The sequence below is a fragment of the Astatotilapia calliptera genome, chromosome 15, assembly GCF_900246225.1.
Source record: "Astatotilapia calliptera chromosome 15, fAstCal1.2, whole genome shotgun sequence".
Taxonomy (NCBI): domain Eukaryota; kingdom Metazoa; phylum Chordata; class Actinopteri; order Cichliformes; family Cichlidae; genus Astatotilapia; species Astatotilapia calliptera.
Window position 1 is genome coordinate 28,374,457 of NC_039316.1, and position 26,543 is coordinate 28,400,999.

Consider the following 26,543-nt stretch of genomic DNA (forward strand, 5'->3'; position numbering starts at 1 on the left):
TCTTGATACAGCCCCGACTTTGTTCTGCCTTGCTGCTTAATTAAAAAACTAGTTTAAGGTGTCCTGCATATGTGATATATATTTTTCCCTATATGAAGTCATTCTTTTTTGAACAAAACTCAAAACAGAGCCTATTAATCTTTCAGTCATTTCTAACCCCCCCCCCCCCAAAAAAAAAAAAAAAAAAAATCCCACATGCATACTACCCTTTAGGGCTAAACCCCGGGTGTTTCAAATGTCTGGCTCCGCCTCTGCCTCCAGGACCTGCCTGCATACTCTCACCACATGAAGCATTGTTGTAAACCAGGAGGAACCCAGGACCCACTGCACTAGTGTTGGGTCGTCCTAATACCTAATGGCAGTCAGGGTGCTGTTGCTCAGCCTTTAGAGGTGTGTATGTATGGTCCTCCTCAGACCCTCACTGACCCACCATCACACTGGTCATGCTGAATGTTGTTACAGGACGTATAACGTTCTCCGTAGCTTTTTGACACCCTTTCATGTCTGTCACATGTGCTCGCCTGCTCTAATCTGTGAAAGCACAACATGCCACTGGTCAACCTGCCATTTTTGGTATTCTATAGTAAATGCCATACAGGCTTCAATGTGCTAGGCAGTGAGCACAGGGCCCACTGAAGGATGTCAGGCCACCCTCATGAAGTCTGTTTCTGATTGTTTGGTCAGACACATTTCACACCAGTGTGCTGCTGAAGGTTTTTTTTTTTAATAGCTCTGGTAGTGCTCATCCGGTTCCTCCTTGCACAAAGGAGCCGATACCGGTCCTGCTGAGGGATGCAGGACCCTTTACAGCCCTATCCAGCTCTCATAGACTAACTGCCTGTCTCCTGGAATCACACAGCAAATCTGGCACTGGCATGTCTTGATGTGCCATCCTGGAGGAACTGGACTACCTATACATCCTCTGTAGGATGCATGTATTACATCATTCCACCAGTAGTGTCAATGACCACAGCTTAATGCAAAATTAGGGGAAAACGGTCAGAAAATATGAGGGGAAAATGTCAGTGTCCTCCACCTGTAAAATGGAGCTACACTGAGTTTGCTTTTAGTTTTATGGTTGTACTCTGAGCTCTTCCATGATGCTTGGTGTATAGGGGTGCATGGTCGCTCCGCAAGGTAGACATTACGTGCCAGTATAACACTTGATCATTAGTCTGTACAGTAACACAGTATGATCACCCAACATACAAAGACAATTATCAGACAATATATCCATGTGATGGTTGTAAGGAAAGCTTTTAATTAGCATGATTTCTGACCCAAATACACAGTCCAGCTGTAATTCATACAATGTATGCACACAGATGCCAAAAAAAGATATCACGCTGATGTATCAAAGACCAAATTAAAACATTTGTTGTTTAACTCTGAACCAACTAGGTGTTGCGTACAGCATTCTGTTGCACAACTTGAGGCAGATTCCAACACTGTTTTAAGTCATCATGCACTTTCCTATTTTTAATGGAAAACTTGTTGATGGAGCAGCAAACTCTAGTCACTAGCTACACTATGCATGCACCTTTTCGTTGTACGCAGTATATCATGCATACTGCAGTTTAACTGAGCCCTAGGGAGAGAAAATCATGACATCACAAGCTGATCTTTTGGGATGTCTTTGAAAAAGCATGACCAATAGTAAAATAACACCCTCGCACATAAAAAAAAACAAACAAAAAAACCCAATGAAAAGAGAAAATGTGGTTTGTGAATTTATGATGAATGAAAACGCAGGTTTTTCACCGACAGCCTGTTGAGCCGTTTGATCCTTCACACCTAGAGCTGCCAAACATCAGAGAGGGCTGCACTGCAAAGCATGATTAAAGCTTCGCAAGGTCAACTAAACCTGCTGAACATTTAACCTGCTCTGGAGCAGGTAATGTTTGAGATCAGCATTTCCTCTGTTATGTGAACGCACACATGGATAGATGGGAAACTGGGGGTAACTTCTGCAGTTGATAACCACCTTTGTGTGACTGCTTAGCCAGATTGTGGCGTCGCTTAGCCCAAGTTCAGAAAAGAACAGCTACTTTGTAGCACAGGCCACTGAAGTGATAGTGAGGACATGCAGATTCGTTCTTTGAACAAGAATTGTGTTTCAGTCTTGGACTGTATCAGTCCGCTCGTAGTTTATATATAGAGAAGGTGCATAGACATTCTGAACAGCTTCACGGACATTCTACAATATTAGTAACAGGAAGCCACAAACAATACTGATTAAAGTAGACCACATAGTAATCCTTCTCATGATAGAATCCTTATAAAAAACAAAAACTGAGGCACAGTGAAAAAAAAAAAAAGACAATTAACAGATGAACGTCAGTAATGTCGAGTCAAAGGAAGAAGTTTTTTAGTAGCGACAGAACAGAAACTCTGACGCAGTAATCTGCTTAGCTTTGTCTTTTTAGACATTTCAACAGATTTAAGCAAGTGTCTTTGCCTCTGTTTACTTTTAAATACATTTAATGCATTTAGAGCTGTCTTCATTTTTTCCAGCTGTAGGTGAATGATTTTGGAGAAAAAACAAAGAACTGCTACATACACAAAGTTTTTTTTAAGGGAACTCTGAAGTGTTTGGTTCTGGTTCTAAAATTCTCAGTTTGTCCATATTTATAGGTTAACCCCACAGCATCTAGCTTTTTATTCTGCGCTGCAAACTTTTAGTGATACGTAAACTTGAACTAAACAGGATAAATGGTCCATTTAGTAACAGTTCTGAGGATGTAGACCATATCAAACTGCTTTGGTCTTGAGCTTTGGAGCAGATCTGATACAAAGGCTAAAGGTTATACTTTTGTGTAATACCAATTTGTACCACAAGATGGTGCAGTGAGCCAACCAGGCAAGTCATTAGGAGCACATTATCAACAATATCATACCGGGAAAAGCAAAGCTACTTGCGGAATCAGGGATATTACCAAATAGAAGTAAAGAAGCTTACATTCAAATACATTTCTAAACACCCACTGATAAAACACTGCTCCCTGGTGGTGAAATTTCAATGACTTATGTTAATGTAATCATTTGTATTTATGCCCTATACACTGTGTCTGCACAGCTCTGCCATCAGGAAACTGGGTTGATCACGTTAGCCTTGCAGCTAACAGTTAGTTTTACCGAAGCAAAGGAAAGAGAGTAAACTTTGAATGGTTTGAGTTTATATAAGAGCTGTTATGTCATGTTATTACCAAAAAGGCCTTTTCCAGTTTTTGTCCTGATGGACATTATAAATAATATTGAGAGGGTCTTACCATTCATTTAGATGGGAGCTTCAAAACACCTTCCAACATGGGTGCCAGTTAGGAAGGGTTGCTTGTAGAAAGATTTTGGCAGATTTCTTTAAAGAAATCTAAACAAGACCAGCAGCTGGAGAGCGGTATCAGTCTTTTCCTTTGACCTTCAGCTAAAATGACTTAAAAAAACAAAAACAAAAACGAAGTGTTTCTCAAAAAGCAGAGCTTCAGCTCATCTGATAATCCCTTGAATCTTGGACATTGTTTTTGTTAACTGCATTACAGCTAAACATGTTTTGGGTGTGGGTAAAGCCAAAGTGGTCACTGTTGCAGATTCTCTGCATGATGTGCTGAAAGCAGATTCTGGTAAGGTAACCGTAAGCCTTCCATACTTTAATCTCATTGCATCATGACATTCAGCACCATAAATCTCTCACTTTAATCTCCATTCTGAGGGACTCATATAAGCTAACATTAAATGAGCTTATGTTGGCTGATGAAAAGATTCACGAAGACCATGAAAGAGTAAAGTGACAGGAAAAGCTGTGGTGATTCACAGATCAGAACAAAACCAGGCCATGCCAAACCGCAGGTTAAACAACAAATAGGAACAAACTGGAGGAGCCGGTCAAGATGATCCTCATTCAAGGCTTCTTCTCTTCTTCCTCTGCTTCTACTTCTATGTTCTCCAGGAGATTGTGCTTCTCATCCTCTGGCATCACAGGGACAGAGTTTACATTAAAAATGCGCCTGTAAAACAGAAAATAAAGTTTGTTGGAAGTAATCACGGGGGGGTCAAAGTTTTTGGGACCCAACCTCTGGGTCCCAAAAATGAAGCCGATGCAAAAAGAACTGTAGTTCATCTAATGACCACTTGAGGTCAGCACCAAAAATTCAGTTGAATTTTATTTATATAGCGTGCACAATCACAGTTGCCTCAAGGCGCTTTGTATTATAAGGTAAAGATCCTACAACAGAAAACCCCAACAATCATATAACCCCTATGAACAAGCGCTTTGGCAAAAGGGGGAAGGAAAAACACTCAGCAGAACCAGCCTCATCTGCCAGGAATTTTTCTGCAACTCAATAATTTGAATTTGAAAGTTTAAAGTTAGGAGGCAGTTCAAGAAGTTTGCTCTTCTCTTCTGGTGAGTGAAATTCTAGCATTACATTAAACTGTTAGCAATATGCATGTCTGCACATGAATATGAATGCTTCCTAACCAAGCTTGCATTCTTTAGCAACTCAGCACGCCACCCTTTCATCTAAATATGGTGACTCCCACCTCCAGAAAACAAATATGGCGGCAGCCAAAGAGTAAAGAAACCAATAGGTGACAACAGCTACATTCATCTTGTATCTATGCAACAAACTCACTTATGTTCACAAATTGGGAAAAACACATCTAAGATCTTGACGATGACGGCTGATCCGACCACGCCGATCACGACCACCCACATGACCAGGAAGAAGAGAGGCAGGGATTCGGAACAGAAGCGCCGCAGACGCTCCCTGGCTTGCTCTACCCACTGACACATGGCCTGGGGAGACATTGTTAATTGTTGTGGAAGAAATTTTCAAACAATGTGCTCACTTTGTGAAGACTAGAAGTGTCAAAATTGAGGAAATGATGTGCTTTTAACTGCTGGATTGCAGGATTTCTTTTTGTATAGCTAACTTTGTGTAGTTTGTGATGGAAATAACTCAATATTTTCTCCTGATAACATAAAATAACTACAAACTTTGACATTTTTTTTCAGATCTTTCACTTTAATCTTCCTAATAGTAGAGACTCTGGCTCCCTGTTTTTACTCTGTGACTCCAAAGAGTAGCTTTGTGTGATTTACAGTATTTTATACTGGCCTTGGTTTATCCTCAGTCCGACCCTATGAAACTCCTTGTGGAGCAGACTGTATTGTTTGGAATGAGTGTGATCTTACTGCAGACTTGCACTTACAGAGTAAGAAGAAATAAGTTCCTTGGGTGGAGTTTCCATTTGATTCTGATCAGGCTGGCTCGGGTAAGTGTAATCAAGTTCATCATCATATCTGACATCATACAGGAGGTCAGGATCCATACGCAGGGGGGTCTCTGGGAGTTTTCCAGGGGATGCAATCTCTTCCCGGGTGGTCTCTGTGTGCTTCAGAGGATACTGGCTTGTGGTCTGAGAGATCAGCTGCTCTTCATCTGATTTGAAAAGTGCAGGAGGAAAAATATTAAATATTAATTAATAGCCAATATTCTAAACTGGACAGCTAATGAGTAGTTTACTGACAATTAGGACACAAAAAGCAAACCTTTTCTAGAATTTGGTGGATCTGTGACAACCACATCATTTTCTCTGGGAACCCTAAAGATATCACTGTGTCCAATGGGGTAGATGTTGGTAAACTGGGCCAGCTTCTGGAAGTCTGGGCTCATCAGTATTTTCACCTCACACATGTCAGGCTGCTGGACCTGAATAACACACACAAAAAAAAACAAAAAGGAAAATGCAACAACTTTTTAAAATAAACATACTTAAGCTGCCTCTTTGATGCATATTTTATGCATGAGTCATCAGACTCAAAAGGCGCATCCCACAATGCATTTGGAATTTGACTTGAATGACAAGTCAAATTCTAGAATGCCGTACACAATGGCTACGTTCACACTGCAGGTCTTAATGCTCAATTAAGGATTTGATTTTTTGATCAAATCCGAATTTTTTGTCTGCTTGTTCACACTACAAATAAAATGTGACAGCAAACGCGCTCTAGTGTGAACCCTCAAAGCGGCCCGCATGTGCAAAAGAAGACGTCACACACAACTCACTGTTTAGACCCAGACCAAACAGTATTGTTTGACTGATGGCCCTTAATATAAAGACTTGTTTTGGACTTTACGTTTCTCAATTTTGCTTTAAGTTATAAAGTTATTTTGTTATTTAGATATGGCCTAATAATTATCCTTATTGCTGTTTTAGAGAGGAGCGGTGCTTCAAAGGATAGTTGCAGATTTCTGTCAGAATCTGCAGATTATGCAGTACAAATAAAATGTTCACGTTTCTCCAACGCTGTCTTCCAAACAGTTTCACTGGATGGCCAGCAAGCGTTCGCGATGTCTTCTTTAGCGCTGTTAATTGGCGTCTGTCTTGTGTCAGTGATGTAGAAGACGGATTTAATGCGACATGACCGTTCAAACAGCAGTCGCTTTCTAAAACATCAGATATGTATCAGATTCAGTACCACATGCGAAAGTGACCTAGATCGGATTTGAAAATATCGGATTTGTGCTGTTCACACTGTCAAACCGTGATCGGATATGGGTCGCATAGGGTCAAAAAAAGCCCTGTTGTCACCATTATCCAAATTTCACAGTTAAAGCAAGGCTGACTGCTCATTCTAAAGTGATCTGTCAATCACAAGTGAACTCCCCGCCCCCATAAAAAAGAAGCTAAGTCTGGCTTGTTTGCTTTTTGTGCATGTTAAAGGGGACCATAATTTACAACATAAACACTAAGTTGCATCCTCTAAGACTCAAAACTAATGACTGGCATCATAATCGTCGGCAAAGTGTTTAATGAGGTCATAGAGCGAGGGACATTTTTCGAGAGACTTTTATAAACTTCTTTTAGCCACCACAATTGCCGCCCCCTGCTGGCCGTTAGAAAGAACCATATCAGGGCCCATTGTTCATTCAGTGGTGCTACTTTCAGTCACTGTGCAAATGTGCTGTTTATAAGGTCGGGGAAACCTGCGTTCAGCTGAGACTGAAGGAGTCACTTGGATGAGTGAAAAAACATTTCTCCCACTGAAAACGCTACGTCCACATGAACAGAATCAACTTTTGGGATTTCCACATATGGTTCACATTTCAGACCTGGAAGCTATGTCCATCCGATTTGGCTGTACTGGAGAAATGAGGAAACACTATTTCCTGTTGCTACATGAACATAAACTGTTTCACTTTGGATTTTTGAATGTGAAAGCAAGTTTTTAAGAGCATCAGCTTTAAACTCTGGTCATGTTTAGTATAAGCAATCACCACCTCTTTAAAGCCACAGAGGCTTGTCCCCACATGATAATTTCAGTCATATTTACTCCAGAGTTATTCTTAACATTAAAAAAAAACAAAAACAAACTGTGAGATTCTGTCAGAGAGCTGTACAATTAGTGTTTACCTCTTTGCCATCCATCTCTATCACTTCACTGAAGACCTGAAGAGCCACCACCTCCTCTGAGTCACTGTATAGCCTGTTCTGGCTCACCATCACCCGGGTAACAGTGGACACTATGTCCCCAGACTCAAACTCACTGCTCCCATTGACACTGTCCACTAAGAAAAACAAACAAAATGTAGCAGAATTAGAGGAATTGGAGGTTGAAATGTCACTGTCAAGAAATCCACAGACTTCCCTTGAAAACAAGAACTGGAGTTGGGTCTAACCAGTCTCTAAAAGACTGGTGGGAGGACCTTGTGCACAACTGAGCAAGAATATAAGAATTTTTACTTCATGGGCTCCAACTGGCAGCTTCAACAGAACAGGCCACATTTCCCACTGTCTGTGCTCATTTGTATGTCTGAATCTTCATCTTTTATTGGCCAGTCTCTGATCTCTCCTGTTTTATGGTTACACTTTAATGAAGCTGCCAGCTGAAGACTTAGGCTTTTTCAGTTGTTGCTTCAACTGCTCAAATGTATTGCTTCTTTAATCAGCAGTACGGTTTTCAGCTATGCTTACTTAATGGGAAAATGTCTTCCTATTGATCACTTGGCATTTTTAAAATGATAAACTCACATTAGGAAACATAATGTGGAACCCAGGCACCTGTTTGTCTGTTGGGTAGTCCATTAAAAAACCATTAGTGATTTATGATTGTCTAAAAGTCCATTATCACTGACTTTTCCAATCACTGTAATGTTAATTGACTTTAAAGTGGACTTGTGTTCATTTCCAGATCCATATTTTTCTTATTGAATTTAACTAGACTATCACAGTATGACTCACAGTTCACCAAATACCAAAATAATCTGTATTTGTCTTATATAGAGCTTGCCCCTTGGTTCATTCCCAAAGTGTTTCAGACCACTTTTATTTAATGTGATTAACCACCATGTGGTTTTTCTTTTCTTTTTTAACAAAAACAATAAGGAAAAGCATAAGAATAAACTACTCTAATCTGATATACATTTGAAATCATGATTGATTAAACAATACTGAACTCTACTGAATTTACACTGACAATAATATTTACATTTCTAACATTTGAACAGTATATTTTCTTCCAGCTGAGATAAGTGCTTTCCCCTGATTAAAACCACAGTGGTTTGAATAAATGTGTGAAAAACTCACAGAGAAGCGCTTGGCAGTTGAACCTAGTGACCCCTGACAGCTCCACTGGGACGTCATTGACCAGCACCTGCTCTTCACTCACTGATATGTTTAAATTTATCTGAAAAAAGAAAAAAAAATAGACAAAACAAAAAGGCGACTAATTGTCGCAGTTCATACTTACAGAAAACAAACCTTCGGTTACTGAGCAGTTTACACAGAGTACCTGTAAGTTGTTAGAGTCTTGCAGCTGTGTGTCTGCCAGTGTCCCCGCTGTCACATTGATTAGGATGTTTTCCTACGGTGGTCAGTAATTAAAAACGAAAGGATTAGGTTTAACACTGCAATGCTTGTAATTTACAGTAAGTAAGTAAGTAAGTAAAATTTATTTATATAGCACATTTCACAGATAAAAATCACAAAGTGCTTTACAGTAAGATCAGACATACAAGTTAAAATTAATTAAATTAGTTAAAAGCCCGTTTGTATAAAAATGTCTTCAGCTGCTTTTTAAAGGAGTCAGTAGAGTCTAGACAGCGTAAAGACAACGGCAGAGAGTTCCACAGCCTAGGTGCCAGTGCCTGAAAAGCCCGATCCCCACGTGTTTTAAATCTAGTACGTGGGACCACCAGTAGCCTCTGACCTGAAGACCTAAGTGCTCGGGATGAAGCATGAGGTTTCAGCAGGTCAGAGATATACTGGGGAGCTTCACCGTCCAGAGCTCTAAAAGTTACAACTAAAATTTTAAAATGAACCCTAAAATTTACAGGCAACCAATGAAGAGAAGCCAAAACTGGAGTAATGTGTGACCTCTTGTTTGTACCAGTTAAAAGTCTTGCCGCTGCATTCTGTACAGACTGAAGGCGATCCAGAGCTGATTTGTTAAGACACGTAAAAAGACCGTTACAATAATCCAAACGAGAAGAGATAAAAGCATGAATAATCATCTCAAGTTCTGCCTTTGACACCAGTAGCCTGAGTTTAGAAATGTTTCTTAGATGATAAAAACAGTTCCGGACAAGTAGCTGTGCTCTATTGCAGGAAGCAGGTTCACTATGGCAACAAGTAAATAAAAAGAGTTACAGAGAGTTAATCACTGTTTTATATTTGAATGTACTTAACGGCTGTAACCACCTTAAAAAATTGAATGGAGGATTTTATCATTTCTCCCATGAAAAAACATTTCTTAATGAGATTTGCAAAAAAACCTTTTAGTGTTCCCCAGTTTAACCCTTTATAATGTGAACTAATATTTGCTTTCACTGTCTCTCTTGCAGCCATAGCAGACATGTTATAGTTAATTGGGTTCATGTTGCACCTGTTTTGAATGCAACTTGAAAAATGCAGGACAAATTTTCAAATCTGTTATGAATGTAAACTTTAACCATTAAAGACAAACATGTTATAAGATATGCCAAAGTTTTTAAAGAGCTCTTTATATTCTGAATTAGACATTTTACTTGCATTGTGGGATTTGGGACAAAATAAGCCACTGTGAACTGATCCAAAGCAGGTCCAGACAGAATGAGATGGGAAATGGCTGGATCTGAATTGGATACAGATTTGATCCAGTCTGAATCTGTGATCCTTATGCACTGTGCGAGTTGACTCCAAGGCAGACCTGTTTGCTGATGTTGACAGTGGGATGTTTTTTAATATCATTTAATGACTGAATTTCAGTCCGTGAACACATTTCAACATGATGTGTAATCAGATTATAGTTAGACTTTCTACAGCCTCGTTTTAAAAAGTCACTTTAAAATCGGTTTAGTTCTTAAAATACCAAAACCATTTCAGCCTCCTCTTCACTCACATATTCACATCACCAAGATCTCAACTATGACAGGCATTTTTCCATCAGTGTGACCGATTACACAAATATGGTTGATCACTGATCAGCGTGTTCTGTGTCTAAAGATTTGATTAAAACGGTCAACCTTTTTATTACAGGGAAATAGTCAAGAGTTAGAAAGATGCAGACTAGCCTTTAGAGTTTATTCTGAGTTGATAATAAATCCGCGTAATCGCTGTATCAGTTGTTGACGACTAAGTGATTATAAAAGCACTCATGCTGGGTACATAAAACAGTAAACTAACGTGTAAATAGGATTTCTGTGTTTGTAAAATGTACAATTCTGTAAATTAATTCGCTCTGCTATGTGCTATTTGGATGAGGAAATTGAAAAATGTGTTCAGGTGCTGCAGGAAGGGAGGAGTCTGTGGAAGGACGACTTGGTTGACTAAAACTTGCTAGTGAGCAAGGTAAGTTCACAAAGTGTTTCCAAGGTATCCGAGGCTGAGATTACGTTAACTCTCTTTCTGGGAGAAAAAAAAAAACTTGGGAATTTCCACTCATCAGGTTTAGCCTCAATTGTTGGCTAAACCTGCTTTCCGGAATAGGGCCCTGGACTCTCAGTAAGCTAATGCTATGATGATCAAGTTAGCTCCATATATTTGCTGCCTCCGTGGCTCTTACCGTATTCAGTTGTCTATTCGACGACTCTGTGCGAGTTGCTGAGACAAAAAGAAGTAATAGAACACAAACTGTCGACCACGTCATTTCCATTTTGAGTTCACTTCCCAGCAGCAGGACAGCTAAAACAAAAACATTGAGCACGCAAATGTACTGCGCAGGCGCAGATTTTCTTCTCGCGAGAAGAGGAACGTCAGCATGGCGGTGCTCCTTGAAACGAGTCTGGGCGATATTGTGATCGATTTGTTTACAGACGAAAGGCCTAAAAGTAAGACTACAAAAATTCTTACTCTTGGTGGTAGCTAATTTCTGTAAGCGGCTGCTGGTTGAGTCACTCACTGGGACGTTAAACTACAGAATTAATGGTTGCTAGCTACCGTCGTTAGCATGTTTGCTTCATATTCGTTTTAGTAACATTAGCCGGTGTTGTGCAAAGTTACCCATACATCGTGTTGCTATAAATACTCTGTTAATAAAGACTTAGTTAATTATAATTACTTTGGCTTAACTTGGACTCTGTGCTCTTTTTCCAGCTTGCTTAAACTTTCTGAAGTTATGCAAGATAAAATACTACAACTACTGCCTCATCCACAATGTGCAGGTAAAGCGAAATGTCCTGTATAAACTTTATGTGGTAGTGAATGGTTCAAATTTGGTTTTCTTTGGGAAACCTCAAGCAACCCAGAATACGGTATGTAGTAATAGCGGAAGTTGGGTGTAAGTGGTGTTGCATTTGGACCCAGTAACAAGTTAATATGGCAGAATTCAAATTCAATTGAAACTGCATTGTTGCCATAATGGCAAACCAGCATGTAGACGTTACCGTGCAAGAAAGGAAGGTTGGTGTTTCTACTGCTAAGTTTGTTCCCATGCGTTCAGACTTGTTGATTAGTCTAGATTTTAATTTCCTTTTAGTACCTCCTTGCTTGTTAGCCACAACTTTCTTGAGACAGATAGTCCTCAGAACTTTATCCATGTTCCATGGCTCACCTTTATCAGCAGGACAAGTCTCTAAATACTCCCAAACAGTTTACTAGTTACACTTGTCTAGCACCTGCATGGTCGTGCATGCAGTACGTCTCAGTTTTTCTACATGATAAACAAATGTTGTTCTTGTAAATTGAAGTTTGTTTGTTTTTTCTGTGAAATTACAGAAAACAAGGTTCTGGTAGCTCATTAACGAGGCTCTCCTGTAATTACTTTCTATAGCAGATAATGAATAAAAGAAGAACTTTTCTGTCATTTAAATGTCTAACTGCCAGTTAGTTACTTTGGTGTAGCATGAATGGCCATGGGGAAGGTCTTTGTAAGCAGGAAAAATACAGTTAAAAGTCCACAATTTATGCCCCTCTTCACATTTTCCAAAGCCAGATCGTATATTTGACAACCCTGCACTAGAGAGATCATATCTTGGCGGGTTTGAGAAAACCTCACTGTTCCCTTGGATGAGCTGGAGTTAGTGGCCGAGGAGTGGGAGGTCTGGGTTTCTCTGCTGCCCATGCAACCCCAATAAGCAGTAGATGGATGGATCACTGGAAGCCTGAACGTCAGAGTATAATTTCATATTAGATTTGTATTTGATATTGTAAAATTAAATGAGAAAAATGTAGTAGCTAAAGTTTTAAAATAACTGGAGTAATTTCATTTCTCATTCCGTCGAGAGTCACCTGTGCGTACTCCAGGTATTGCCGCTATAAAGAGACAAAGTTGCTGCTGTCAGCCTGCAGCAAAGTCTAAAAGAAACCTATCAAATTGACACATGCAGCAGTTTGTCAGTTAGAGTATTTCATTCAGACATCCGTTATTTTAGCTTCTTCTTGATTTAGTTGTGCTGCCACTGCGTAAAGCAAACCCATTGTCAGGGTTTTAATGCTGCTGGACCACCGGGCGTTTGCCTTTGGGTGTCGTCTGCCAATTTTTATTCATATATTTAATCGTATGTAGACTTTTCAGTAGAAACTTTTAACATCTGTAATCTTCTCCATATTTTTTCAGACTCTAATGAAGATTTTGCACTTTTTCTGTCTTTTTCTTCACATTATATGTGTAACATGTCATAACTCTTCATCTTCTTTCCAGAGAGACTTCATCATGCAGGCTGGAGATCCTACTGGCACAGGTCGTGGAGGAGAATCTGTGTATAGGTGAGTCTTATCCGTCTTTTAAGAGGGCAGCAGATTGAGGATGTTGGATAAAAAATAAAGATGCTCTCCATTGTGCCTTATTAGCAAACTGTATGGGGACCAGGCACGCTTTTTTGATCTGGAGAAAATGCCACGCATTAAACACAAGAAGAAGGGGACGGTGTCCATGGTGAACAATGGAAATGATCAGCACGGCTCTCAGGTGAATGAGATGAGCACCCAGTGTTGAGTGCTTTCAGACCAGTAACCACAGAAAAAATACATTATTATTCATCCCCTGTTGGTTAGACCAGATTAGATGATCTATAAACATATTCAACATTCATACAGAAATCATAGATCTGTATGTAATATATATTATAAATACATTTTAAATAATATTTTGCAAGATTGTTTAACATGAGATACTATATCTAGAGGTATGTTTCTTCCTAGTTTCTAATTACCACTGGCGAGAACCTAGACTATCTGGATGGAGTTCATACAGTGTTTGGGGAAGTGACTGAGGGCATGGACGTCCTGAACAAAATCAATGAGGCCTTTGTTGACAAGGATTTTGTCCCATTCCAAGATATCAGGCGAGTCAAGACAAACTGTATTGCACTTGTTTTATCAACTTGAAGAATAATGTTAATGCTGCGTTCATTATTACTTTAATAAAAAAAAACCTCAGGGCATATTATTATTATTATCATCATTATTATTATTATTACATTTTGCTGTAGGATAAACCACACAGTGATCCTGGACGACCCGTTCGATGACCCTCCTGACCTACCGGTGCCTGATCGATCGCCTGAACCCACCAAGGAGCAGCTGGATGTGAGTATAGGGCCGCAGCTTCAATTAGATAGATGTTCATAGCAAGATCATAAAGCTAAGATAAAAAAGATATCTATCTCATATTTGCGATTCTAATTTTAACAAGCTTAAAGGTCAAACACCTTCTTTAACACATCCTGAACTTTCTTAGGCAGCTTGCTTGTGAAAGTTGTTTAAAAGAATATTGATCTTGATGGACATCAATGTTCTGTTTTGGATGTTGGCTGCCTTCTCTGTCAAGATGACCCCACACTGCCCTGCGGAGTCCAATCCGTGACTGATAGTGTTCTGTTGTGTGTTTTTCTATCTAGGTATGCTTCGACTGCAATGGCAGTGAGTTTGACATCATTGTAATGCTGAAAAATTAAGCTGCTGCCAGTCAGATCCTTTCCAGATGGTTTTTCAGAATCGAACGATACTTTGTTGCGTTCATAATTCGATCAGTTTTGACAAGATCCCCAACACCACTGGCTGAAACTTAACCCCAAACCATGACAGAGCCTTTGCCATGTTTTACAGATGGCTGTAAGCACATGCTTTCTGAATTGTGTAGAAGTAGTACTTGTACACACTGCAGTAAAAGAAGCAGCCAATATGCAAAAAACACTTTGAACAATTGTCAGAAAGCCAGGAGAACTATTGCTCAAAAACCACTTTAAAAATTAGGTCTGGCACCTTGGAAGCAAAATCTAAAGAAATTAGCATGACTTCTGTACAGTACCGTAAGTAAATGTTTCTGCCATGGCTGTGCAGAGTGGCCGTATCGGTGCAGATGAAGTGGTCGATGATACAGATGGGAAAGGAGCCGAGGAACTGGAGGAGAAGCTGAAGGAGAAAGAGGCCAAGACTCAGGCTATCCTGTTGGAGATGGTAAGATAAGGAAACCTGCTCTCAGCTTCATGTTGAAGTGTGTGTGTGAGAGAGTGCGTGTAAGAAGATGCAAAAAAATAAATACTCAAGCTCTTCTGTTGTAAATCCATCCAGGTGGGCGACCTCCCTGATGCAGATGTGAAGCCTCCAGAAAACGTGCTGTTTGTGTGCAAGCTGAACCCAGTGACCACAGATGAGGACCTAGAAATCATTTTTTCTCGCTTTGGATGCATAAAAAGGTGACGCTTCACTCCAAGTACTACAAAGTATCTTGTTTTTCAGTTATTTCTATTTATTATATTTTGCCTTGGTTCTATATTGTCTTCTTCAAATAATCCTTTGTTCTGTGTAGCTGTGAGATCATCAGAGACTGGAAAACTGGAGACTCCCTCTGTTATGCTTTTATAGAGTTTGAAAAGGTAAGTGTGTGTATACTGCAGTGATGACAGTTTAAAGAAAAAGTTCTAGATTTAAGGAAACACTTTTTTCCCCTATAATAATAATAATAATAATATAATCAGTGCATTATGTTTACTCTATTTATAGTTTTTAGAGATATCGTGATGATCTGTTTTGGTGTCATGAGCTTGAGCCAGGGCACGATTAGCCTGGTTAGCTTACTGATTAACATGTCCCTAATGACATGTTTGTGTGTACACATTTGGCATTTCAGTTTGCATGACACAACCAGTATATCTTTAACAGTCTTCCATGTTTCACTGTCCTTTGTGTGATACATATGTGCAGAATGGGGAAGCATATCTATCAGTATCAGTAGAGTAAATACAATAAATTTAGTGAAAGTGATAGATGGGAAAACCCTGGTCAGGAGTAATGGAAATCAGTCATGTTCTTATAGTGACATGTTGTTGTCATGCCGTGCCTCAGTGGAGTCGGTATCATAGAGAAGTGAGAACTAAACCCACGATATAAGACTGTGTTTATCATGAAGGTGCTGTCAGCCTGCTATACATTGTGAAAATAAAAACCATAAAACTTTGATTTTGTGGAATTTGCCCCAGGTTATGACTGGTAATGACTTATAACTATTAAAAGGGCAACTCCCTGTGGTAAACTCGTAAATCTACACCATCAGAAGATAACGAAGAACACAATCATGGACTATTAGTTTTTTCACTGACTATGGTGAATTATTGATTGAGTGCACTTGGCCTCAGAACATCCCAACACCTGCATGCACACCGCTGGAGCTTTCAGAGGCAGTTTCAATCATGTTTCATTTAAAAAAACAAAACAGGTTCAAATTATTTGGGTTAGCATTCGTCCACAAGAGGGCAAAACAATGCAAGGCAGTGCATAGCTAATTGTAGAGTCACATATATTGCAACATAAGCGCGTCTTTAAAAAGATCTACAAGCATATAGATTGCAAATGAAACAAACAAAAGAATTATGTTAAAGTACATCAAATGTATATTTGAAACTTTGAGCGAGCTCTGCTTTAAAAATATGGAACAGCAGTTATCTACCTCAGTGTAAATAATGATCAAACGATCAGTAGGGTTCCTCTGACGTTCACTCAGTGGGATGGTTTCTTCCTGTTAAAAGTGATATTTTTCTTCCCACTGTCACCAAGTGCTTGCTTGTGTGATTATTGAGGTTTCTTTCTAATATTGTTAGGTCTTTATCTAACTATATTAAGAGACTTGAGCCCACACTACTTGGGTAGAATATTTTTCTTTTTTACTTTTACTGTTTTATCCTGTTTTTTATCACCAGTAAATTCATTACAACAAAATATTTCCAAACAGGTCTTCAGGTCTGCACTCACTGGAGCAGAGTTGAATTGTGAGCTCTGCCGTTAATACCGCTTCTCTGGTTAATGAACTATTCCAGGCCTAAATCTATCCTCTGTTAGGTTTAAGCAGCAGGGAAATGTTTGGCTCATCTGTAAAACGTGCAAAAGTATGCGGATCTTAATAGACAGGAAACACTAAATTGTATTTTTATAATTTACTGGGAAGTTTATCACCAGCTGTTGAGACCTTTATGTGGATCAGCTTATACAGGGAGTGCAGAATTATTAGGCAAGTTGTATTTTTGAGGAATAATTTCATTATTGAACAACAACCATGTTCTCAATGAACCCAAAAAACTCATTAATATCAAAGCTGAATGTTTTTGGAAGTAGTTTTTAGTTTGTTTTTAGTTTTAGCTATTTTAGTGGGATATCTGTGTGTGCAGGTGACTATTACTGTGCATAATTATTAGGCAACTTAACAAAAAACAAATATATACCCATTTCAATTATTTATTTTTACCAGTGAAACAATATAACATCTCCACATTCACAAATATACATTTCTGACATTCAAAAACAAAACAAAAACAAATCAGCGACCAATATAGCCACCTTTCTTTGCAAGGACACTCAAAAGCCTGCCATCCATGGATTCTGTCAGTGTTTTGATCTGTTCACCATCAACATTGCGTGCAGCAGCAACCACAGCCTCCCAGACACTGTTTTCCCTCCTTGTAAATCTCACATTTGATGATGGACCACAGGTTCTCAATGGGGTTCAGATCAGGTGAACAAGGTGGCCATGTCATTAGTTTTTCTTCTTTTATACCCTTTCTTGCCAGCCACGCTGTGGAGTACTTGGACGCGTGTGATGGAGCATTGTCCTGCATGAAAATCATGTTTTTCTTGAAGGATGCAGACTTCTTCCTGTACCACTGCTTGAAGAAGGTGTCTTCCAGAAACTGGCAGTAGGACTGGGAGTTGAGCTTGACTCCATCCTCAACCCGAAAAGGCCCCACAAGCTCATCTTTGATGATACCAGCCCAAACCAGTACTCCACCTCCACCTTGCTGGCGTCTGAGTCGGACTGGAGCTCTCTGCCCTTTACCAATCCAGCCACGGGCCCATCCATCTGGCCCATCAAGACTCACTCTCATTTCATCAGTCCATAAAACCTTAGAAAAATCAGTCTTGAGATATTTCTTGGCCCAGTCTTGACGTTTCAGCTTGTGTGTCTTGTTCAGTGGTGGTCGTCTTTCAGCCTTTCTTACCTTGGCCATGTCTCTGAGTATTGCACACCTTGTGCTTTTGGGCACTCCAGTGATGTTGCAGCTCTGAAATATGGCCAAATGATGATCACGCTTCAGAAGCTTTGCAATTTTGATACTGCTGCATCCCTCTGCAAGATATCTCACTATTTTTGACTTTTCGGGGCCTGTCAAGTCCTTCTTTTGACCCATTTTGCCAAAGGAAAGGACGTTGCCTAATAATTATGCACACCTGATATAGGTTGTTGATGTCATTAGACCACACCCCTTCTCATTACAGAGATGCACATCACCTAATATGCTTAATTGGTAGTAGGCTTTCGAGCCTATACAGCTTGGAGTAAGACAACATGCATGAAGAAGATGATGTGGACAAAATACTCATTTGCCTAATAATTCTGCACCCCCTGTATGTAAGAAGACATAATGGGATATGCAGCAATAGAAATCCAGGATGCTTCTTGATTCAAGCATGTTAGCAAATTACATACAGTACTACGTCTGGGCCCTGTTGTGATCTGTAATTCAATTTGACACCCCAGCTGTTATTGCTAATGTATGTAACTTATACTGTATTGTTACCATTCATTTATACAAATATAAAATGGCTTAAAAGTTAGAACCAAATTTTTTTTTTATAAAAGCAAAAAAACAAATGCAGGCCTGTGTTGTTTACTTCAGCTGTTCAGCTGATGTCCATGTATATGTTCCCTAATTCTTGATTTCTGATTAATGAAAGTTTAAATATTCATTGGTAGTGCTACATGGTGTGAGTCCCAGCCAAGGGGTTTTCCCTTATGATTAGCAGAGAGGTTTCGTGCCATGTAATCTCTGTCAGTAGGGAGGATACCTTTGCCTGTCGTTCTTATTTAAGGAGTTTGGCACTTAATGTCAAATTCTCCTCAAGGTCTTTTCTTCTTCTTGGATATCTGATAGTAGGCACTGATAATGGTTCTTATTGGAAAACCTTGCTGTTGTTTAGAGGGTTTCTTACTGTTTGCTTAGTTCATTAATGTTGAGAACATCTGTTTTTTCTTTTCTTATTTTTGGAAAAGCATATTTTTGCTTTTTAAACGCTGAAAATATCATAAATATAACAGATTACTGCTGTCTTTTGGTTTCAGTTTCCAGTAACTTAACGTTTTATCAAAACTCGATCTTGATTCTTGTTTCACATGATTGATGACGCATTAATTCCTGCATGACTGTCAACGACATGCACAGATGTTTTTGGACTATTCATATTGAAGCTTTAGTATTAGTGGTTTGCTCTTGCATGTATTTTGGAGCCAGACGTGTCCATATTTAGGCCAAAACGTATTAACAGCTTATGCTAGCTAGCTTGGTTATCAAGTGGCATCTATATATTAGTGTGTCTGTTTACATTCAGTGCACACAATATAAAATACTAAAAGTTCAGTCACCAAAACTGAACCACAAACCTTTTATACCACTTGAATCACCCAATGAGATGTATTGCTTTGTCAGATAAATTCATTAATAATGCTACAACAGCACAAACACACTGGAGAAGACGAGTTCAGAATTAGCAGAGGTGGCTTAATTTCTACAGAAACGCCCACTGCAAAGCTGTTATGAAACTGAAAACTGTCTATAGGCCAAGATGTTTGTACCAAATAGCATTACTGCAGTCTGTGGAGAATAACTTGCTTTTGAAGTTAGCCTCAAGAGGCCATAAGAGGAACTACAGTTTTTGTCACTTTGGTGCTGGTAGACGTTGCCATTTGGTCTGCATATGCAAACGTCCTGGTGGGAGGGGGTTTTCAGTTTAATGTGTGTTATAGAATAGAATTCAACTTTATTGTCATTGCACATGCACAGGTACAGGGCAACGAAATGCAGTTTGCATCCATCCAGAAGTGCTTTAGTGATATAGATATATTACAATATATATTAGCAATAATATAGATATGTAAGTATATTACAGAAATGGGTCTATTATGGTATGTTAGAATGTACACGGTATGAAGTATGTTGTGAATATTCTATAACTATAAGTATAAGGATATAAATATGAAAAACTATACAGAATATGAAATAAATAACTTTACAGAAATCTGAGATATACAGCTATACAGAAATGGGAACTATGCAAGTTGTAAACAGTTGTAGGATTAAAAATTATCGTATGTACAGAATGATTATTTACACAGAGCTATACAGTAGTGCAGTTAAGATAAGTGAGGGTGTGGATAATTTCTACAGAGGCTATGTAAAGTGCTATGTTATATAACCTAAATTATAATGTTGAGCAAAGTAATCAGGACTACAACTTTTACCATTATCGAGCAGCTTTACTACCAGTTTTTTTTTTTTTTGTTTTGTTTTTTTAACTGAAGAAGCTTCTCGGATGAGAGGTGAAATGTCTTCAAGCAACTTAAAGAAGTCCAGACGCTTTTCTTTCCAAGCTCCTTAGATTTACTGTGGGGGGTTTTTTCTCCACAGCAAGAAGACTGTGAGAAAGCTTACTTCAAAATGGACAACGTGCTCATTGACGACAGACGCATTCACGTAGACTTCAGTCAATCAGTTGCAAAGATCAAATGGAAAGGGAAAGGTAATGAAGCTGAAGGCTTTGTGGTTTGCATGTTAGTTTATGTTGTTTAAAGTGCACCAGTTACACCAAAGTTTCTGTCATTAGTGGTGTTGTTCTCCCTTTGTATTACCACACCTTTTCATTAGCTGTGACCTTCACTGCTTTCTCCGTTTCCTAGGGGGGAAATACACTAAAGACGACTTCAAAGCTTATGAGAAGGATGTAGAGAATCGATCCAAACTGGCTCTCAAGGATCAGGTGAAGCCAAAACAAGAGTATCCTTGTGCGTCAATAGGCTGGGATTGAGTTTTCCAGCTTTTCCACTTCGTGCCACAACATATCATTCTGCAGTACATGCCAGCTGCTGTGTGCTTTTTTTGTTTGTTTTTTGTTTTTTCCTTTTCTTTTCCTGGTTTGAGTTGGCAGAGCTTTCAGAACTGACTGTCTCAACTTCCTGGAGATTTCCATAACTCAGGTAAAAGTTCCAAGTACAACCTGATAATCGAGGAAGAAGAGGAGGCACCGAGTCATCGGCACTCTGAGAAGAAACATAAAGAGAAGAGGCACCATCATCATTCAGATGATGAGGACAGCAGGAAGTCCAAAAAGCGCAAGGTAATAGTCAGTCCATGACATGACATAACATTTTTTTCTTTGCTCGCTGATCAGTAAGAATTGTTTTAGAAATGTTTTTAATTCTGTTAGTGATGCACCTAAAGACATGCGAGCCACTTCATTAGGTACGCCTTTTAACTGTCCAGTAACACAAATATTTATCTTTGTGTTATTTAATTATGTTCAAATCACACAACAGCAACTTAATGCATTTAGACATTAACAAGATGACCTACTGAAGTTCAAACTGAGCATTAGAATGGGAATTGTTAAAGTGGCTTTGAATGTGGCAAATGGGCTGGTCTGAGTATTTCAGAAACTGCTGGTCTACTGGGATGTTTCCACAAAATAGTCTCTTGGGTTTACTGAGAATGTTCCAAAAAAACGGAGAGTATACATTGATCACAGAAGCAACCTTTTGATTTACTTATCTGGATGACTGAGCATGCATCGAGACATATACACTGATATGCAGTTGTCTGTGTAAAAATGCCTTGTTGGTGTCAAAGGTCAGAAGACAATGACAACACTCCATTTTTCCACTTATTTAACAGGGTAACACATGGTAATGAACATCAGTATACCAAACACATAAAGTGTAATCATGTCAGATCATCGGAAAACTGCTCATTTACAACTGCCGTCTCGGAGCAGGTTGCATTAAACTTTATAATAAACAAAAAACCATAGAGATATATGGCGAAAACAAAAAGCATGAATAGACACAAATGAGTTAAAAGTGGTCACAGATGTGGTTTGCCAATGTTTAGGATAAGCTTTTAACAGTATGTGGAGTGCTCCTTTATTGCCACGGGTAAACTATTCTAATATTTAGTTCCCTTTAGTGACAGCACAGTTTGTCCACGTGCAGTGCCCTTATAGGTGTCGTGCTGTTTGAGAAAAATATGCTAGCATCAAAGTATCACTTCCAGTCAGGCAGGTGCTCATTTCAGAATCAAACCGAGGTAACTGTGAGTCACTAGTCCTGAATTTTGAATATTTGACTTTCTGCGCGGTGGGGACAGGATGCTGTCCTGTGGCAACCTACATAACTCTGGTTTTGGCATCTTTGATCATCATCTGTGAAGGATCACAGTCCTACACAGTTATATTCATAAAAAGCATGTCCCGGTCATAGTTTCTTTTCTTTTTTTGTTTTCCTTTGTTTTAAAGAGTGGCAGCACGGTTCATGTTAAAGTAGAGCATAACTTCTTTAGCTATAAAATTCATGTTGAATTTTCTGAGGGATTAAACCATCTTAACCCAGTGGTAAAGAGAGTTAGTCATACTAGCTGCTGTATTTTGTATCATTATAGAAATATAAATTTCACACAGCAGATGAAGGTATTACGTGTTCTAAGAGTTATCATCAGTACTTGTGCTGGTAACACTTGGAGTAGTAAAAGAATATTACCATGAAACGGAGGCAGAGGCAGATGCGTGCCTCTACATGAGGTGACACTTCACCTTTATTAAAGACTAACTGGATCGTTTTAATTAACATACAGTTATTATCATGTTATTTCTTGTGCACATATAACTGCTTTAACCTGGTACAGGTTCTGACTTTTTCAAAAAGAAAACAGACACTCTGATATATCAGTGATGACAGTAATTGATCAAGAAAATAGTTGCACATCTCCCACTCACTCAACCAAAGTACCTCCAATAAGTTGATTTCTACTTATAGAAAAGGTGGGCTACATGGATTATAAATAGTCAGTCTATATTGTTATACACAGTAAATATATTAATATTTAGAAAAGTCTTCTAAATAGTTTAGAAGCTTGTAATCACAAGCTCTACTGCCCATGTCACATCCAGCTAACATAATAACAATGAAGGTAAGAGAGTAAGCAGCAGTCAGGTCCTGAAAATGTGTTGCACTTGTTTAACTGATGATCAGACGATTCGAGCACCTCTGTAACAGCAGAGGTTTTGGTTGTGTGTGGGACTGAACTGTTCAAGAGAGTGTTATCACCGCACCACAGAGGAAAGATATCGGTGACGGTTTTAGAGAAGCCGGTCTGGGAAAGGTTATAAGGTCATTCCCAACAATTTGAATTCCACCATGGACAATAAGATGGATTATTCACAAGTGGAAAAGACAGTTGTCAGTGATTCAGAGATCGGACCTCCCAGCAATGCTCTGAGAAACTGTAAAAAACACAAGAGGTACATCTCATTATACGAGCCTCAGATAACATGTTAAAGGTCAAAGATCATTACAGTTCACTTGGCAAAAGACTGAACCAGTATTGATTTTTCGGATCAGCGGTGTCCAACTCCAGGCCTCAAGGTCCTGTAGGTTTTAAATGCGTCCTTGAACCAATACAGTTGATTTAAATGGCTAATTTACCTCCTCAACATGTCTTGACGTTCTCCAGAGGCCTGATAATGAACTAATCATTTGATTCAGGTGTGTTGACCCAGGGACAACACACCTGCAGGACGCCAACCCTTGAGGCCTGGAGTTGGACATCCCTGATTTAGGGTCTGAAATAATTATACTGTGTTCACTGAGTTATTTCCTTTGTTATACAGAGCTGCAATCACAGTGCATCACTGAGCCCTATTTAGTCTAGGTCTATACACACAACACACACAGTTGAATATAAATGTTTGACAGAAATCTGCCTCGTTAGGTGATGGGCTCGCTGTCAGTTACAACCGTCCCTGAGTGTGTTTTACAGCGTCTGTGTTTTACAGCGTCTGTGTTTACAGGCGAGGAGTTACCTGGCTGGCTGCCTAATTAGGTTATGAAGTGATCGACTCCATTGTTTACACACTGACCTTTGATATCTGGAGTTTCCTCGTTTCCATTAAAACCATCTGTCAGTGTGTAGCCCAGCACATTGTGGACAGTCTGTTGATTGTGTTAAAAACCGTTTGTTCTCATTTCTGCAATGACTCCACAAAAACATGTGTGTCACATGTTCAGCTGCATCATATGGAATTTAATAGTCAGCATGTTTTTCACAGATGGTATCAGATGTCAAGATAGCCCCAGCTTATCATGTGATGTGTTTCCTTGTTTCTTTGGTTAATTATACATTTGTCCAGTCAGTATTTACTTTTAATTATTCTCCTAAGATCTTCTTTTCTAGGCTCTTTTGCCTAGAAAAGAGCCCAGTGTATCAACACCTCCACAGGGAAAAGAATGGAATAGATTGGTTGTTTTTATTTTTTTACAACTTTGGATGTGGAGTGAAACCAGTCAGGACAGAATTCATTGCAATATTTATATCATTGCATTTGTGTAACTGCTCTACTCATGTTTAAGTATAGCAGTAAATGCTAACACTCAAACATTTATGGTCATTTTTAAAAGAAAAGAAATACACTGTTGTTTTTGTAACGTGACATTGATCAGTCATGTTGTAAATATAAATTTTTTACTGCATGACTTGCAATTTTTTTGGCTCTTGAACTTGTGTCTAATGTATAATAGTGTCAGACAATATGTGGATCTTTCAGTCATGTCATAAATAACCTCAGTGTATGTAAAAGGTTAACTTAAAGGTCATATTATTGGGATTTTTCTGGATCAGAAGGAGTCCTTGCAGGACTTCCTGCCCGCCGACAGTAAATAATTAGTCGTTTACTTTATTTGAGAGAAACCTGCATTTTCCTGTTATGTCTGAACTTCGGATAAACAAAAACGGCTCGTGCATGAATAAATCCAGCCCTACCTGAAAAACGAAGACAAAATAAGATTCTTGGAAAATATTTTCCCGAGTGCCTGAGAAACACTCATTTCCCAGAGATGCCATGGGTCCGAGGGGAAAGTAGCAACTTTTACCTTGAAAAAGCGAAACATGAAATTTGTTCCTGTGCGTTATCTGTCAGGTCTTATCTTGTGTCAATCCTTTTGACTGATCCTTGTTCTCAGGCTTACAAGTTGAACATAACTCTTGGCTGACTGACGTCATTTTCAGTTACTGCAAATTTATTTCCTGCATGACACACGCCTTCAGAATCTCCTGAAACTGAAACAGTTTATGAGCTGATTGCTAGCCTAGCAGCATTAAGGCTGCAAACCACCCTCAGGATGCTTTGTGCAACACGCTGGAAACCGGGTAATAATAGAGCTTATTGTTCCATACGTATGCAAATCCTACAATTGTGTACTGATGAAAATATATTAAATACCAGTAACCAAAAGAGAGAAGAGAACATTTTTTGTAGCTTTCTCTTTATGGACTTAAAGACGAGCTGCTTTACTGAACATACTCTGCCTCTCCTTCTTTTCCAGGACAGTGAGGAGGGCAGGCGGGACAGAAAGGGAGGCCGCCAGCGTTCACGCTCACGATCTCGCTCCAGAGACAGGGACCACAAGCACAGCAAGTCCCGGGTCAAACATGGGAAAGAGGGGCACGATAAAGGCCACAGGGACAGGAGCCGCAGTCGCTCTCCCAAGAGGTCCAAGGACAAGGAGAAGAGTAGATACAGATGAGGGAGGACAGAGGACGAATGAGATATATATGTATTTGGACCACAGCCACTGAACTGTGATCATCATGAAATGTCTGAATATTCATCATCTTAAACTTCCTCTTAAATCACTTGATCTTGACTTTTAGGGAACTAGTCGGGTGATTGTCAGGTTTTTGTCACGTCGTCTAGATCGCCACTAAGAAATGTTTTTTTTATATGTGCATTAAAAGTTCACTGTAACGAGGTTTTTATTTGATCACTTCTTTCACTTCATTTGAATGCCGTGACAGATGTCACCGAATAAGTGTTGTTTACTTCCTTTCCTTGAACCCCACACATTTTTTAGAACAAAAGTGGTAGATGATTAATATCCAACCTTCAACTTTCTGACTGTGCGGTCTTTTACATTTAGAAAATGTCAACATGGAAAATTGCTGGGTGGTGTAATCAGACTGCTGAGGGAATTCACTGGTGTCTCCCTCCACCCACCTCCTAGATCTGGGGTCACACCGTAGCTCAAAATGCCACTCAGTTGCCATCAATTAAAAGCCCGCAAGGGGAAGATTTGAGGTATTATCATTGTGGTCTTAGGTTAATATAGGTTACTAATGAAAAGAAGATGAAAGGATAAAAGCAAATGCTGAAATAAAAACGTCATGACTGTAAGCTGATTTTAGACCTGTTGATGTGTCATGAGGTTTGTAACTGTGGACAGGTGGCTACAACAAACTAAAATTTGTCCCCACACAAAACTGCATGGCGTTGCTGTGGTTAGCGCTGCACCACAAGAAGGTTCCTGCTTCTAACCCTGGCTGCAGCCTTTTATATGTGTTTGGGTTTCCTGCAAAAAGGCACGAAAATGTAGGGCAAGCTTATTATAACTAACTAAACTAAAATTAGTGTGAAAAATTGTTTGAGTTCGCAATGAAAGTCAGACATTTAAAAAGACTGTTGACTTCCTGATGAGGCTTTTATGCACATGTTTATTGAGACTTGGGATGTTTGTGATGGCTGTGAGTGAATCTTTTGCT

General features: G+C 39.2%; 2 protein-coding genes across 3 annotated transcripts; one reads left to right on the forward strand and one right to left on the reverse strand.

Moving 5' to 3' along the window:
• Nucleotides 1-1,238: 1,238 nt before the first annotated feature.
• Nucleotides 1,239-11,150, reverse strand: ginm1 (glycoprotein integral membrane 1). Its single transcript, XM_026194367.1, has 8 exons — nucleotides 11,042-11,150; nucleotides 8,792-8,863; nucleotides 8,587-8,686; nucleotides 7,414-7,568; nucleotides 5,549-5,708; nucleotides 5,209-5,438; nucleotides 4,629-4,792; nucleotides 1,239-4,001 (listed from the first exon to the last, which is right to left on the reverse strand). The coding sequence occupies exons 1-8, from the start codon at nucleotides 11,129-11,131 to the stop codon at nucleotides 3,896-3,898; spliced, it is 1,077 nt and encodes a 358-aa protein (XP_026050152.1). The 5' UTR covers nucleotides 11,132-11,150; the 3' UTR covers nucleotides 1,239-3,895.
• ppil4 (peptidylprolyl isomerase (cyclophilin)-like 4) lies at nucleotides 10,688-25,757 on the forward strand. 2 transcript variants are annotated; one of them, XM_026194366.1, is made up of 13 exons: nucleotides 10,688-10,827; nucleotides 11,572-11,639; nucleotides 13,118-13,182; nucleotides 13,267-13,384; nucleotides 13,618-13,760; nucleotides 13,908-14,004; nucleotides 14,758-14,874; nucleotides 14,989-15,113; nucleotides 15,227-15,293; nucleotides 20,370-20,481; nucleotides 20,639-20,735; nucleotides 20,943-21,075; nucleotides 25,331-25,757. In XM_026194366.1, exons 3-13 carry the CDS (start codon nucleotides 13,130-13,132, stop codon nucleotides 25,529-25,531), a joined length of 1,263 nt encoding a protein of 420 aa, XP_026050151.1. In that variant the 5' UTR covers nucleotides 10,688-10,827; nucleotides 11,572-11,639; nucleotides 13,118-13,129; the 3' UTR covers nucleotides 25,532-25,757. The 2 variants fall into 2 exon arrangements, with proteins under 2 accessions (XP_026050151.1, XP_026050149.1); XM_026194364.1 differs by lacking the exon at nucleotides 10,688-10,827 and adding an exon at nucleotides 11,221-11,306.
• Nucleotides 25,758-26,543: the final 786 nt, after the last annotated feature.

Excerpts from the sequence above, each read along its gene's own strand:
- ginm1 (XM_026194367.1), bottom strand. The coding sequence starts at position 11,131 with ATGGAAATGACGTGGTCGACAGTTTGTGTTCTATTACTTCTTTTTGTC. Across the intron at positions 8,687-8,791 it reads AAGACTCTAACAACTTACAG|ATAAATTTAAACATATCAGT; the intron begins GTACTCTGTGTA and ends TTCTTTTTTCAG. Across the intron at positions 4,793-5,208 it reads AACTTATTTCTTCTTACTCT|GCCATGTGTCAGTGGGTAGA; the intron begins GTAAGTGCAAGT and ends ATGTCTCCCCAG.
- ppil4 (XM_026194364.1), top strand. The coding sequence starts at position 11,237 with ATGGCGGTGCTCCTTGAAACGAGTCTGGGCGATATTGTGATCGATTTG. Across the intron at positions 11,640-13,117 it reads GCCTCATCCACAATGTGCAG|AGAGACTTCATCATGCAGGC; the intron begins GTAAAGCGAAAT and ends TCTTCTTTCCAG. Across the intron at positions 15,114-15,226 it reads CGCTTTGGATGCATAAAAAG|CTGTGAGATCATCAGAGACT; the intron begins GTGACGCTTCAC and ends TGTTCTGTGTAG.